The 17014-nt window shown below is 43.1% G+C and overlaps 1 protein-coding gene across 2 annotated transcripts in view; it reads right to left on the bottom strand.

Annotated features, from left to right (window-relative positions):
• Nucleotides 1-17014, bottom strand: part of LOC135532690 (zinc finger protein ZFP2-like) — a 40369-nt gene that overhangs the window by 3517 nt on the left and 19838 nt on the right. Inside the window, exons 3-4 of one of the 2 annotated variants that reach the window (XM_064960161.1) lie at nt 15884-16129; nt 6797-7049 (exon numbers count right to left, since the gene is read on the bottom strand). In XM_064960161.1, the coding sequence (XP_064816233.1) occupies nt 6913-7049; nt 15884-16129 (383 nt within the window). In that variant the 3' untranslated portion in view covers nt 6797-6912. Of the gene's footprint in view, nt 1-6796; nt 7050-15883; nt 16130-17014 lie in introns of those variants that run through there. The other variant, XM_064960160.1, reaches the window with a different exon arrangement.

Here is a 17014-nt window from a genome sequence, read left to right as displayed (position 1 = left end):
TGGTACTGTATCTATTCATATCTGAAGGCTGGTACTGTATCTATTCATATCTGAAGGCTGGTACTGTATCTATTCATATATGTAGGCTGGTACTGTATCTATTCATATCTGAAGGCTGGTACTGTATCTATTCATATCTGTAGGCTGGTACAGTATCTATTCATATCTGTAGGCTGTACAACACAAAAAGGGAAAAAACTTTTCTAAACGTGGGTAAGAGTTGGAAAGCTAAATGGGCAAAAGGAGTGAAAATTATGCACCATATAATCCTCCACTCACTATCACAAGGGTTAGTAACTACAGACTCATTTCATATCATCATCCACTCACTATCACAAGGGTTAGTAACTACAGACTCATTTCATATCATCCTCCACTCACTATCACAAGGGTTAGTAACTACAGACTCATTTCATATCATCCTCCACTCACTATCACAAGGGTTAGTAACTATAGACTAATTTCATAGAACTTTAAAACACAGGCAGTTTGTCTACTTCACTTCTTTAGTCTCCTCTCTGATCACTCCAGACAGCTCAGTGAATAAAACAAATACTGACAAAACTGGTGTCAAGCCATGCAAGTCTCAGTAGCATGAAATAACATCTACCTTCTCATTGAAACAGTTCATCATGAAACAGTTCTACTGCAACTTTTCATACACCGTGGGAAGTCAGAACGAACAACAAACTTAGAACCTGCTCTTACCATGAGAACCAGATGTCCCAATCTCCTCCTCCTCTTCTTCATCTTTAATGTTGACATTCAGCTCCAGTGTTTGACTGCAGTCCTCCAGCTTCACTGATGCCATCTCTGGATGCTGCAGTGCAAACTGGGCTCCACTGTCACAATCAGGACCCAGTGACTGTAGGTTTGGACTCAGTGTGGAAGGAGAAAGGCAGGCTGGGTTTGTCCTCACTATTGATGTTACGGACCTCAGACTTAATTCAAGTCGGCCAGTAGTAATAAAGAGAAAGGGACACAAAATCACACAATGGAAGAGCACTTAATCTATAGTACATTGACTGAATTCACATAAATGACTCAAAAACCATGTAGTACAAGGTGTATTTTAGGCAGAACTATGTAATATTTTCTTGAACAACCGCGTCTTCACTGTATTATTTCACATCAAAAACCAATAGTATTTCCGATCATACCAAAGTAACAGTTATAAAGATAGAAACAACTGAATGTGTCTGAATATTCGTACACATGTAGAAAAAGTATCACGTTCAGCTTCCAAAACAATAGTGCAACGGTAAAATTGTCTCTCTCTGCTGCACCCTCACTGTCTGTACTGAAGTCCGTTGACGCAGAGTGGGCGCCGCCATTGTACCAGCTCGTGAATATTACACAAAACCAATAATGCAAAACGAGCTCGGAAATCTCAAATGAAAACTATGTACATCCAATCAGACAAAACCAACGTCTCAAGCTATGTTACTTGTAAAATATTTTCACGTTCTTCAGTCGGTTTGACACAAAAAAATACATCAAATCTTTACCAAACGTGATAATACCTTAACAGATTTGTTAACTAGCATGGTATGACATGTTCCTTCGCTATTAGAAAATTTGAACTTGCTATTACACGTTTCAATTTATTACTAAAGGTATGTAACGGACACAAAGGTTATCTTCTTGACGACACAGTTCTGGCGCTTGCCAGGAACTTCCTATTCCCGCCTTACAGCGCCACCAAAGATGCTTTATGACTAAACCAAGATATACCACCGCTTGTCGTTTCCAATGGGAACAAATTAGTCATAGAGGACAGACAAAGGAGGTGGGCTGAGCCAAACGCATTCTAGCATAATCTGCATATTTCCATTAGGAAAAGCCTAATCTGTGAAGTGCTCGTGGGCAATAACTCAATATACCTTTGCACTCTTTCTAAACAGCGCAATTGTTTTTTACAACTTTACAAAACTTAGTCCACATTGTATTGAAAAACTGTGTTGAGATCAAATGTTTAATTGATGAGTAAATGTGCAAAACTTCGGCCAAAATCCATATTGTTCTATATTGTTTTCGCTCCTCCCTTGTACTTGATTGATCAATTGAGGTCACTAATTCGTGAGGAACTGCCAAACCTGATTGTCTCGGTTTCAATTGTAAGGAAAAAACAAAAACCTGCAGACACAAGGACCTCCATGGAATACGATTGACATCCCTGGTCTAAATAATATAGCACCTCATCTAGTGTAGCCAGTAAAACCAGATTGGAAGAAATTAAAAAGCTATTAACTGAAATATTCTTTAAGTTTTAATGTATTATTTTTTAGCAGCAGAGGTCAAACATTGAGCAGGCCTTCATCATTTTGATGGATAATGTCACATTGTTGTATTGATTCTTTATTTCTTTACAATCAATCATTATTCGCAATCATTATTTAAAAATATTATTGACAATAATTATTTATATTCCTTATTTACAGTCATTACTCACAATCATTATTACAGTAATTTTCTCCTGTTTTCCACAAGAGCTTCAAAAGAAGGATAATAAACAAAGAAAATCACACCTGTTGATCACAGGAAGCAACCTAACCACAACATCATCTGACCTAACAGTTCACCAGAGAACACACACAGGAGAAAAGCTTTTTTCCTGCTCTGACTGTGGGGGCAGATTCTCTCAGAGCAGTTTAAAAATACACCATATACACACAGCCTTACTTCTGCTCTGACTGGGAAAAGTTTCTCCCTATTGGATACCTTAAAAGCACATGAACGTGTCATACAGGAGAAAAACCTTACTCCTGCTCTGAATGTGGGAAGAGTTTCTCTACAGAGCAGGGAAAATCACACCAATACAGTGCCTTGCGAAAGTATTCGGCCCCCTTGAACTTTGCGACCTTTCGCCACATTTCAGGCATCAAACATAAAGATATAAAACTGTATTTTTTTGTGAAGAATTAACAACAAGTGGGACACAATCATGAAGTGGAACGACATTTATTGGATATTTCAAACTTTTAACAAATCAAAAAATGAAAAATTGGGCGTGCAAAATTATTCAGCCCCCTTAAGTTAATACTTTGTAGCGCCACCTTTTGCTGCGATTACAGCTGTAAGTTTTCAGTTCTTTCCACAGATTCTCGATTGGATTCAGGTCTGGACTTTGACTTGGCCATTCTAACACCTGGATATGTTTATTTTTGAACCATTCCATTGTAGATTTTGCTTCATGTTTTGGATCATTGTCTTGTTGGAAGACAAATCTCCGTCCCAGTCTCAGGTCTTTTGCAGACTCCATCAGGTTTTCTTTGAGAATTGTCCTGTATTTGGCTCCATCCATCTTCCCATCAATTTTAACCATCTTCCCTGTCCCTGCTGAAGAAAAGCAGGCCCAAACCATGATGCTGCCACCATCATGTTTGACAGTGGGGATGATGCGTTCAGGGTGATGTGCTGTGTTGCTTTTACGCCAAACATAACATTTTGCATTGTTGCCAAAAGGTTCAATTTTGGTTTCATCTGACCAGAGCACCTTCTTCCACATGTTTGGTGTGTCTCCCAGGTGGCTTGTGGCAAACTTTAAACAACACTTTTTATGGATATCTTTAAGAAATGGCTTTCTTCTTGCCACTCTTCCATAAAGGCCAGATTTGTGCAATATACGACTAATTGTTGTCCTATGGACAGAGTCTCCCAACTCAGCTGTAGATCTCTGCAGTTCATCCAGAGTGATCATGGACCTCTTGGCTGCATCTCTGATCAGTCTTCTCCTTGTATGAGCTGAAAGTTTAGAGGGTCGGTCAGGTCTTGGTAGATTTGCAGTGGTCTGATACTCCTTCCATTTCAATATTATCGCTTGCACAGTGCTCCTTGGGATGTTTAAAGCTTGGGAACATTTTTTGTATCAAAATCCGGCTTTAAACTTCTTCACAACAGTATCTCGGACCTGCCTGGTGTGTTCCTTGTTCTTCATGATGCTCTCTGCGCTTTTAACGGACCTCTGAGACTATCACAGTGCAGGTGCATTTATACGGAGACTTGATTACACACAGGTGGATTGTATTTATCATCATTAGTCATTTAGGTCAACATTGGATCATTCAGAGATCCTCACTGAACTTCTGGAGAGAGTTTGCTGCACTGAAAGTAAAGGGGCTGAATAATTTTGCACGCCCAATTTTTCAGTTTTTGATTTGTTAAAAAAGTTTGAAATATCCAATAAATGTCGTTCCACTTCATGATTGTGTCCCACTTGTTGTTAATTCTTCACAAAAAAATACAGTTTTATATCTTTGTTTGAAGCCTGAAATGTGGCAAAAGGTCGCAAAGTTCAAGGGGGCCGAATACTTTCGCAAGGCACTGTATATATACACAAGAGAGAAGCCTTACTCTTGCTCTGACTGTAGTAAATACTTCCCAACATCAGCTGCGCTAAATGTTCATCAGAGAACACACACTGGAGAGAGGCTTTACTTCTGTTCTGAGTGTTGGAAGAGTTTCACTCGGCACAGCAGCTTAAAGAATCACCAACGTATACACACAGGAGAGAAGCCTTACTCCTGCTCTGAATGTGGGGCAGAGCAACTTAAGCACACCAATGGATAAAAACGAGCGAAGCCTTTTGCAGATTAATGACGTATTTTTCGCTGGATTGACAATGGACCCCTGTTTAAACTAACCTACCTTTTTGGTAACAAAAGGAGAGAAACTTCATCAGTTCTCTCAGACCAGCTAAGAATAAAGTCACTCCATCACTTACTTCTCATCTCATAAAATAAGTGGTAATAGTGAATTGGATCAAATGAAGAAAGGTTAGAACACTTTATTGTTGTCCTGTTGTTTCTCACTGTGGAGAGATCTGTGAAGAGGAATGTCAGCTTCTCTCTACTTTACTGATCAGTATGCACCCATGTCAGATTTGGTTTTGTTAGCTTCTACTGCAAAACAATATTGAGATGACATGTTGTCTGACAGTTGAAATCATGAATCCACATAATCTTTATGGATATATGCAAAGAAATGTCCATTTAAAAACAGGTCAAAGGAAATTATTCTAGCTTCATGGTTTGATGTGCCTGTTAATTTTAGTTGGCTAGCTAGCAGGCAAGGGATAAGAGTGTTGCCAGACAGGGGATAAGAGTGTTGCCAGACAGGGGATAAGAGTGTTGCCAGACAGCATGACAACGGAACATTTAGAACTGATGGATTCTATTAAAATGTAACATGTTTCAAGTTAAACTGTAGTTAGTGTGTATCCTGTTTAGTGAATGATTACTGTGAGGATTAATGGAGTTTAGGACATGAAACTGTGTGTATGCTAATTTAGAAATGTTGACCCAATCAGAGAAGATGAAATTGCTTAGGATCAGAGAGCAGGGTCAGGCTCAGAACAAAAGATGGAAGGGTTGTGATTCTGACATCTGGCTAAACAAAGAGAGGACCATGGACATTCCACAGGGGAAAAGAGGGAAACTCATTTGGGGCCATAAAATGTATAGCTGGGGAGGTGATGCCTATAAGGGAAGAGTATAAAATGTGTTGTGAGCTTTCTAAATGCATGCACTCAGCTGACTGTATCATTGGTATTAAACACTCTTAAAATTCTCTTGAGCTTTTGGTCTCAATTCCTTATTGCAAAGAGGCTACAATAGCATTTTTCTTTTTAACACTATCAAAGCTAAAAATACACACAGGAGAGAATCTGTATCCCTGCTCTGCCTGTTGGAAGAGCTGCAAAATATCAAGGGATCTGACAGTTCATCAGTCAACACTGGAGAGAAGCCCTACTCTTGTTCTGACTGGAAAAGTTTCTCTCAGCAGAGCAACTTAAAAGGACACCAATCTATAAATGTGAGATTCCTCATCTGTTCTCTGACTGGCTAAGATTAAAATCATCCCATCACTTAATTCTCAATACATTGTTGCACAATCTACTGTAATCCTATTGTTTCTCAGTGTGAGAGAACTGTGCAGAGGAAAAGGAGCATAGAATTTTAGCCTCTCTTTACTTTTCTGATCAGTGTGCACCTTGTCAGTTTTGGTGTGTTTTGTTAGCTTCTACTGTAAAGATATTGAGATGATCTTGGATTTGCCCTTAGGGTTGAATATCCTCTGTGAGGCTGGTTAACTGGGTGGTATAGTGCTTCCCTCTGCAGTTTTCTGTGGTAATGAGCAAGCAGACCCTGCATGTATCAGATAGAGATGGTGTGATTATCAGTTATTACCATTAGTTTGGGGGGAGACATTTTTTACTACATAATCTGTACATCAACAAACAAAAGAACGTGTTTGTTAAATGTTATTTTAAAACTATATTAGTTAGTTGAGCCATTGATGAAGAATATGTTTGGACAGCTCCATTGAAGCCGGCTTAATTGATTTTCCCATGAAAATAAAGTTTGTACGTGAAATTGTACTGGTCAAACAAAAAAAACATATTTTAAGTGAAACATTTTATGTTTTTCTGAAGCTGAACAAGACAAGAAGTTTAAATGAGCATCACAAAGCTAAATCTGACCTATTCTCTAACATGTTTTTGCATCTGAGACCTTTAATTAATGAGTTCACAAGAACAAATTCTTAGTTACAATGATGACTTATACTGGCCAAACCCGGACGATGCTGGGCCAATTGAGCCTGGATTCGAACCACAATGTCTGTAGAGACACCTCGAGCACTGAAATGCTGTGCCTTAGACCGCAGTGCCATTCGGGAGCCCTGCTAGAGAACTGTAACTTTATTGATCTACTGAGTCATTGTAGTTTTTTTTTTTTTTTGGGGGGGGGGGGGATTTTTACAGTAAATATAATGCTTTTGTTTAATTCAAGGCATTCAAAATCATATATATCTGTATTTATCTACTCAATACATGTCACGACACCAGTATACATTGGGACAAGCCAAGTTGCAAGTCACCAATATTCTCTACATCAAATCAAGGATGACTATTTAACAGTCTTGTGGCCTGGAGATAAAAGCGGTTTCATGCTCCTGTCCTGTCTCCGGCTGATGGTAGCAGAGTGAACAGGCCGTGTCTCGGGTGGCGGAGGTTCTTGATGATCTTCTTGGCCTTCCACAGAGATCATCTACAATACATATGTTATGGGTTGAAAAACGTAGACACTAAAACAGACACCACTTTAGTTTTTTAAACCAAGGTTTATTTGTCTCGCTAATCAATCTCACTTTTATATTCTACATGCTTTAGCAGTAGTTAGTCGATCAGTCCAATAGATGTCGCTGTTGTACTGTGGTGGTGGGGGAGGGGGAACCGGAAGTTCCGGTAGGCGCACGCCATTCATTACAGTTAAGAAAACGCCAGCACTGTGCTGTCATTTTGTCTTTATTACTACAGGTATGTAATCGCACTTTTAAATGGTCTACTATCGAAATAACGTTATGACATGTTAGATAACAAACCAATCAAGGTATTATCACGTTTGGGAAAGGTTTTGTGTCAAACCGAGTGAGTGAACGACGTGATAAAAATAAAAAAAATCACACGGCGCGGGGTCCACAACACGTTCATTTGTTAGGCTTTGCAGTTTCGTACTTAGCTCAGTGGGTTTCGCCTGGGGATGTTCAGTACAAAAATGTTGTGGAAAGTTGCAGATAGAAATGCCATGAATAGAATTGAGATGATTCCTTAGAATCAGAGGCATGTTTATTCTACATAATACATTTATATCTGAATGTGGCCAACATCTCCGTCCTCCAGCTGGACATAGGCCTGGAACCCGCTTGTCCCCATATGAAGCTAACCACAATAGTGGATAATGTGGTTCGCACTCAAAATAAAAGTCTCTCTCTGAAAGTGATAAACTGATACAAAATAGTGACATCGAAACGCAAAACATGGTTCCAATGTTACTTAATTTACAAAAAATAAACTGAAAAAAACTGAAATCCCACTGTGGGTGTATTAGACCACATCATTGTATTGGGGGTATTCTAATATGACTTTATGAAACGAGTTGGACTGTGCACCCATGAAACAGGTGACACCAACAGAAAACTATTATCAACAGTTTACACAAATATTATCTTCTTAGCTCTTATTGTATGACTTTGACTGTGGAACACCACCTTCCCAGTCAGTCTATTGCAGGATAACTCCTGATAAAGTTGGGGAGCTGATGGTCCTATTCAGAGCTTAAATAGACAACATGATTAGTCACAGGAACCAGGACTAATAAAGCCAATGCAACTGACTGTTTTACTAACGGTAGGTCTTCCACATGGGTGGACATTCATAGAGTTATAGGCCGACGCTGTAGGATACACCCCAGTACAGTAAACACTGTAGGATACACCCCAGTAAACACTGTAGGATACACCCCAGTAAACACTGTAGGATACACCCAGTGGAAACACTGTAGGATACACCCAGTGGAAACACTGTAAGATACACTCTAATTAAACACTGTAGGATACACCCCAGTAAACACTGTAGGATACACCCCAGTAAACACTGTAGGATACACCCAGTGGAAACACTGTAGGATACACCCAGTGGAAACACTGTAAGATACACTCTAATTAAACACTGTAGGATACACCCCAGTAAACACTGTAGGATACACCCAGTGGAAACACTGTAGGATACACCCCAGTAAACACTGTAGGATATACCCCAGTAAACACGGACCGATGTCTTTTTTGGACTTAGCCCAAACATTAGACCGGACCAAATCTGAACCAATCACTCAGACATCATTAGGCAGGTTTCCATTGACTCAAAGTTCAACGGGCAGATTTTTTTTGTCAATGTTTCTTTATTTCGACGAGAGGATAGAAAGTGTGTTTTTTTAATAAATGATGATTGCTGACTGTATTGTACTTTCCTCTAATGTTCTCCATTAGGGCTGGGTGATATGGGCCAAAAAATCATACAGCTTTATCTTGAGTTTTCAAACTTCTAGGTGATTCCAATGCTTTTCTTTAGGCTTGTTTTGGACCTAAGCTTGTCCCCTGCCTTTCCACCTTTGGGACACCGACTCCCATTGTCAGGGCGGAGACAGCGAGGAAGAGACAGACTCACGTTTTAGCATGGGTCTGTGTCATCCATAGAAATGGAGAGAAGACTCCACCTCTATGTAACCCGTTTTAGGATGGACATTGCCATTGAGGGCTTCTACCATTTTAAAGTAGTCAACTGTGTGGGGATTCCTATGGGTTATGAGCAATCAGCCAATTATCAGAGCATTGCCTTCTTCAAATTGGGTGCTATGGTTTATAAATGTCTTTAATCCCACCATCTAGATTATTCAGGAAAATCGTGATAGTGCTGCCTAAAACAACTGCAACCATGTACTAAATGGTTTTGGAGTCATTTATGTGAATTCGGGAAATCTACTGCAGGTTATGTGCACCTGCGTTGTGTAATTTAAGGTGTGCACTTTGTCTAATGGGAAATTAATAAATGGTCTGTTGTCAAAGTTTAGCGACCTGATCTAACATATTTTTAGAGAATAAAGTGTCATAACTGTCAAGAATAACAGTCCGTTTCTCTTTATTACTACTGGCAGACTCAGATTAAGTCTGAGGCCGGTAACATCAACAGTGAGGACAAACCCAACCTGCCTCTCTCCTTCCACACTGAGTCCAAACCTACAGTCACTGGGTCCTGATTGTGACAGTGGAGTCCAGTTTGCACTGCAGGATCCAGAGATGGCATCAGTGAAGCTGGAAGACTGCAGTCAAACACTGGAGCTGAATGTCATCATTAAAGATGAAGAAGAGGAGGAGAAGAATGGTAAGAGCTTTGAATTCCATGCTGTCACAGTTACCAGCCCTTTCAAGCTTAACATCCTTATCATTTATCGCCCTCCAGGTTCCCTCGGAGAGTTCATCAATGAGCTTGATGCCTTGATAAGCTCCTTTCCTGAGGACGGCTCACCTCTCACAGTCCTGGGCGACTTTAACCTCCCCACGTCTACCTTTGACTCATTCCTCTCTGCCTCCTTCTTTCCACTCCTCTCCTCTTTTGACCTCACCCTCTCACCTTCCCCCCCTACTCACAAGGCAGGCAATACGCTCGACCTCATCTTTACTAGATGCTGTTCTTCCACTAACCTCATTGCAACTCCCCTCCAAGTCTCCGACCACTACCTTGTATCCTTTTCCCTCTCGCTCTCATCCAACACTTCCCACACTGCCCCTACTCGGATGGTATCGCGCCGTCCCAACCTTCGCTCTCTCTCCCCCGCTACTCTCTCCTCTTCCATCCTATCATCTCTTCCCTCTGCTCATATCTTCTCCAACCTTTCTCCTGATTCTGCCTCCTCAACCCTCCTCTCTTCCCTTTCTGCATCCTTTGACTCTCTATGTCCCCTATCCTCCAGGCCGGCTCGGTCCTCCCCTCCCGCTCCGTGGCTCGATGACTCATTGCGAGCTCACAGAACAGAGCTCCGGGCAGCCGAGCGGAAATGGAGGAAAACTCGCCTCCCTGCGGACCTGGCATCCTTTCACTCCCTCCTCTCTACATTTTCCTCCTCTGTCTCTGCTGCTAAAGCCACTTTCTACCACTCTAAATTCCAAGCATCTGCCTCTAACCCTAGGAAGCTCTTTGCCACCTTCTCCTCCCTCCTGAATCCTCCTCCCCCTCCCCCCCTCCTCCCTCTCTGCAGATGACTTCGTCAACCATTTTGAAAAGAAGGTCGACGACATCCGATCCTCGTTTGCTAAGTCAAACGACACCGCTGGTTCTGCTCACACTGCCCTACCCTGTGCTCTGACCTCTTTCTCCCTCTCTCTCCAGATGAAATCTCGCTTCTTGTGACGGCCGGCCGCCCAACAACCTGCCCGCTTGACCCTATCCCCTCCTCTCTTCTCCAGACCATTTCCGGGGACCTTCTCCCTTACCTCACCTCGCTCATCAACTCATCCCTGACCGCTGGCTACGTCCCTTCCGTCTTCAAGAGAGCGAGAGTTGCACCCCTTCTGAAAAAACCTACACTCGATCCCTCCGATGTCAACAACTACAGACCAGTATCCCTTCTTTCTTTTCTCTCCAAAACTCTTGAACGTGCCGTCCTTGGCCAGCTCTCCCGCTATCTCTCTCAGAATGACCTTCTTGATCCAAATCAGTCAGGTTTCAAGACTAGTCATTCAACTGAGACTGCTCTTCTCTGTATCACGGAGGCGCTCCGCACTGCTAAAGCTAACTCTCTCTCCTCTGCTCTCATCCTTCTAGACCTATCGGCTGCCTTCGATACTGTGAACCATCAGATCCTCCTCTCCACCCTCTCCGAGTTGGGCATCTCCGGCGCGGCCCACGCTTGGATTGCGTCCTACCTGACAGGTCGCTCCTACCAGGTGGCGTGGCGAGAATCTGTCTCCTCGCCACGCGCTCTCACCACTGGTGTCCCCAGGGCTCTGTTCTAGGCCCTCTCCTATTCTCGCTATACACCAAGTCACTTGGCTCTGTCATAACCTCACATGGTCTCTCCTATCATTGCTACGCAGACGACACACAATTAATCTTCTCCTTTCCCCCTTCTGATGACCAGGTGGCGAATCGCATCTCTGCATGTCTGGCAGACATATCAGTGTGGATGACGGATCACCACCTCAAGCTGAACCTCGGCAAGACGGAGCTGCTCTTCCTCCCGGGGAAGGACTGCCCGTTCCATGATCTCGCCATCACGGTTGACAACTCCATTGTGTCCTCCTCCCAGAGCGCTAAGAACCTTGGCGTGATCCTGGACAACACCCTGTCGTTCTCAACCAACATCATGGCGGTGGCCCGTTCCTGTAGGTTCATGCTCTACAACATCCGCAGAGTACGACCCTGCCTCACACAGGAAGCGGCGCAGGTCCTAATCCAGGCACTTGTCATCTCCCGTCTGGATTACTGCAACTCGCTGTTGGCTGGGCTCCCTGCCTGTGCCATTAAACCCCTACAACTCATCCAGAACGCCGCAGCCCGTCTGGTGTTCAACCTTCCCAAGTTCTCTCACGTCACCCCGCTCCTCCGCTCTCTCCACTGGCTTCCAGTTGAAGCTCGCATCCGCTACAAGACCATGGTGCTTGCCTACGGAGCTGTGAGGGGAACGGCACCGCAGTACCTCCAGGCTCTGATCAGGCCCTACACCCAAGCAAGGGCACTGCGTTCATCCACCTCTGGCCTGCTCGCCTCCCTACCACTGAGGAAGTACAGTTCCCGCTCAGCCCAGTCAAAACTGTTCGCTGCTCTGGCCCCCCAATGGTGGAACAAACTCCCTCACGACGCCAGGACAGCGGAGTCAATCACCACCTTCCGGAGACACCTGAAACCCCACCTCTTCAAGGAATACCTAGGATAGGATAAGTAATCCTTCTCACCACCCCCCCTTAATAATTTAGATGCACTATTGTAAAGTGGCTGTTCCACTGGATGTCAGAAGGTGAATTCACCAATTTGTAAGTCGCTCTGGATAAGAGCGTCTGCTAAATGACTTAAATGTAATGTAAATGTAAGTTCTATATATCTATAAGTTATCTTCATAAATTAGACCTCAGTAAGTTATGACTCAGTCTATTGACAGGTTGAATTCTGTAATTCTGACATCACACATCCCTGAACAACTGGGTTATCTGGAGTGTTCAGAGAGGAGACTAAAGAAGTGGAGTAGACAAACTGACAGTGTTTTAAAGTCCTATGAAATGAGTCTGTGTAGTTACTAACCCTTGTGATAGTGAGTGGAGGACGATATGAAATGAGTCTGTAGTTAATAACCCTTGTGATAGTGAGAGGAGGATGATATGAAATGAGTCTGTGTAGTTACTAACCCTTGTGATAGTGAGTGGAGGATGATATGAAATGAGTCTGTGTAGTTAATAACCCTTGTGATAGTGAGTGGAGGACGATATGAAATGAGTCTGTAGTTAATAACCCTTGTGATAGTGAGTGGAGGACGATATGAAATGAGTCTGTAGTTAATAACCCTTGTGATAGTGAGAGGAGGATGATATGAAATGAGTCTGTGTAGTTACTAACCCTTGTGATAGTGAGTGGAGGATGATATGAAATGAATCTGTGTAGTTAATGACCCTTGTGATAGTGAGTGGAGGATGATATGAAATGAGTCTGTGTAGATACTAACCCTTGTGATAGTGAGTGGAGGATGATATGAAATGAATCTGTGTAGTTAATGACCCTTGTGATAGTGAGTAGAGGATGATATGAAATGAGTCTGTAGTTAATAACCCTTGTGATAGTGAGTGGAGGATGATATGAAATGAGTCTGTGTAGTTAATAACCCTTGTGATAGTGAGTGGAGGACGATATGAAATGAGTCTGTAGTTAATAACCCTTGTGATAGTGAGTGGAGGATGATATGAAATGAGTCTGTAGTTAACCCTTGTGATAGTGAGTGGAGGACGATATGAAATGAGTCTGTAGTTAATAACCCTTGTGATAGTGAGTGGAGGATGATATGAAATGAGTCTGTGTAGTTAATAACCTTTGTGATAGTGAGTGGAGGACGATATGAAATGAGTCTGTGTAGTTAATAACCCTTGTGATAGTGAGTGGAGGATGATATGAAATGAGTCTGTGTAGTTAATAACCCTTGTGATAGTGAGTGGAGGATGATATGAAATGAGTCTGTGTAGTTAATAACCCTTGTGATAGTGAGTGGAGGATGATATGAAATGAGTCTGTGTAGTTAATAACCTTTGTGATAGTGAGTGGAGGATGATATGAAATGAGTCTGTGTAGTTAATAACCCTTGTGATAGTGAGTGGAGGATGATATGAAATGAGTCTGTGTAGTTAATAACCCTTGTGATAGTGAGAGGAGGATGATATGAAATGAGTCTGTGTAGTTAATAACCTTTGTGATAGTGAGAGGAGGATGAAAATACAAATAATTTTCAGCCCTTTTGCCCCTTTTTGCCTTTGACTGTTGAAAAGCTTTTAGAACTGAGACCCCATTTAATCAACTGGTAGATTGTTTGGTCGATACATAGGCTGTTGGTCAACCAGGCGTTTTTTAGTCAAGCAGTGGCAAATATATATACAGTATATATAAAATATGTATGGCACACGAGTCATCTGTCTGATTCACGGCTGTCTGAGTGGACTAATCCATTGCCTGTCTGAGTGGACTCGTCCATTGTCTGTCTGAGTGGACTAATCCATTGCCTGTCTGAGTGGACTCGTCCATTGTCTGTCTGAGTGGACTCGTCCATTGTCTGTCTGAGTGGACTCGTCCATTGTCTGTCTGAGTGGACTCGTCCATTGTCTGTCTGAGTGGACTCGTCCATTGTCTGTCTGAGTGGACTCGTCCATTGTCTGTCTGAGTGGACTCGTCCATTGTCTGTCTGAGTGGACTCGTCCATTGTCTGTCTGAGTGGACTCGTCCATTGCCTGTCTGAGTGGACTCGTCCATTGCCTGTCTGAGTGGACTCGTCCATTGCCTGTCTGAGTGGACTCGTCCATTGCCTGTCTGAGTGGACTCGTCCATTGCCTGTCTGAGTGGACTCGTCCATTGCCTGTCTGATTGGACTCGTCCATTGTCTGTCTGAGTGGACTCGTCCATTGCCTGTCTGAGTGGACTCGTCCATTGCCTGTCTGAGTGGACTCGTCCATTGCCTGTCTGAGTGGACTCGTGCATTGCCTGTCTGAGTGGACTCGTCCATTGCCTGTCTGAGTGGACTCGTCCATTGTCTGTCTGAGTGGACGCGTCCATTGCCTGTCTGAGTGGACGCGTCCATTGCCTGTTTGAGTGGACGCGTCCATTGCCTGTCTGTGTGGACGCGTCCATTGCCTGTCTGAGTGGACGCGTCCATTGCCTGCCTGTGTGGACGCGTCCATTGCCTGCCTGTGTGGACGCGTCCATTGCCTGTCTGTGTGGACGCGTCCATTGCCTGTCTGAGTGGACTCGTCCATTGCCTGTCTGAGTGGACTCGTCCATTGCCTGTCTGAGTGGACTCGTCCATTGCCTGTCTGAGTGGACTCGTCCATTGCCTGTCTGTGTGGACTCGTCCATTGCCTGCCTGTGTGGACTCGTCCATTGCCTGCCTGTGTGGACTCGTCCATTGCCTGCCTGTGTGGACTCGTCCATTGCCTGCCTGTGTGGACTCGTCCATTGCCTGCCTGTGTGGACTCGTCCATTGCCTGTCTGTGTGGACTCGTCCATTGCCTGTCTGAGTGGACTCGTCCATTGCCTGTCTGAGTGGACTCGTCCATTGTCTGTCTGAGTGGACTCGTCCATTGCCTGTCTGAGTGGACTCGTCCATTGCCTGTCTGAGTGGACGCGTCCATTGCCTGTCTGTGTGGACGCGTCCATTGCCTGTCTGTGTGGACGCGTCCATTGCCTGTCTGTGTGGACTCGTCCATTGCCTGTCTGAGTGGACTCGTCCAGCGAAGTCTGTTTCTACATCCATTGAGATTGACAATAGTTCCTCAACGTAGCCAATTTGAAAATGTCCAACTTTCTCCCTTTTGACAACCACCAAAAATGTCATGCTCTGATCTGGTGGAAACGTCATAAAACAGGCTTACCTAATTACTTCTTATCCTCTGCGCAAAATAGCCTACACCTGTGTCTGTCTGTCTGTCTGGAGCTCACTGTCATGGGAAACTCTAAGGGCCCAAAATATTTTATACAATGTTGCAAGTTTGCTAGCACAGGCCAGACCAAATTAATAGTTAATACAATGTTTCAAGTTTCTTGCAGACAGGCCATGTGTAGCCAATTTGATTCATATGATATTTATTTCATCAGGATATTTTCTATCTGCAGGCTGAGATTGTTTTTATTTGTTGGCTTTATGTAAGCTCGTTTTGGCAATGGCAATAAAGTTACTTTTAGATTTGTATAATTGTAATTTAGATATTAATTTTGATTAACCACATGACATTGATTTGAGATATGAAAATCATAACGCAGCAGCGGGAGGAGGAGAGTCGGTTAGATAGAACCTGTGCTTACCATGAGAAACAGATGTCCCAATCTTCTCCTCCACTTCATCTTTAATGTTGGCATTCAGCTCCAGTGTTTGACTGCAGTCTTCCAGCTTCACTGATGCCATCTCTGGATCCTGCAGTGCAAACTGGGCTCCACTGTCACAATCAGGACCCCGTGACTGTAGGTTTGGACTCAGTTTGGAAGGAGAGAGGCAGGCTGCGTCTGTCCTCACTGCTGATATTACTGGCCTCAGACTTGATCTGAGTCGGCCTGCAGTAACAATGAGAAACAGATAAGTTATTGTCTTGACAGTTCCAGAACTTTCTTTATTCTCCAAAAATATATTATTTATTCTTGTTCAATTATCTAATTCAGTGCTTGACTCCCTGACCAAGGCCCTTCACCCCTCTCACTTTGGCCGGGCGGCCAGCTCTAAAAAAATAAAAAAGTATTGGTGGTTCCAAACTTTTTAAGAATGATGGAGGCCTTTCGATCATATCCTTGGACTAAAATGATTGCACATGATGTTCGGCTTTCACACGGACATCTTGTGCAAAGGGCCTTTGGGTAACGAAGCACATATTCAACGGTATCCCTTTTCCTTACATAGGCTGTTCATTTCTGATCTTTGATATTTTATTCGTTTGTAAACATATCATGGTATACCATGTTAATATTATATGTGAGGGCCTCTTTGTTACTTGGTAGCTACTAGCAAAAGACCCTGTGTTGTGGATCATCTTCAACTATTTTGGACTATCCATACTGTAATATTAGTCTCAGGCTTCACAAACTAGCATTACTGTTTTATGTAAAGCTTTTCTTTCCTACTTTTAAAAAATGAATAGGACGTGATATTTCACATATCATCTTGCTAGATATGCCTTTTGTTTTGCTCGTGAGGAGTAATGGCCGAGAGAAGGCAGTAGACACTTTGTTTTGTTTAGCTTCGTTAGGTTAGACTGCTCCCTTTAATGGATCAGTCGTCCACCAGGCTACGATTAGGGGGAGGTGGGAGGGGAAGCGTTGGGAGTCTCGGTTAGGGAGACAGTGGAATGGGGTTCAGTGTTCTACTGTTAGGATAGATTTATGGTTTGTTTGTTCCAACAGATCTTTACACATTTTTCTCACTACAAAATATTAATGCAGTCCTTC

Source organism: Oncorhynchus masou, unplaced genomic scaffold (assembly GCF_036934945.1).
Source record: "Oncorhynchus masou masou isolate Uvic2021 unplaced genomic scaffold, UVic_Omas_1.1 unplaced_scaffold_1989, whole genome shotgun sequence".
NCBI classification, from domain to species: domain Eukaryota; kingdom Metazoa; phylum Chordata; class Actinopteri; order Salmoniformes; family Salmonidae; genus Oncorhynchus; species Oncorhynchus masou.
The sequence above is the reverse complement of the archived record's forward strand: the minus strand, read 5'-3'. Positions and strand labels throughout refer to the sequence as shown.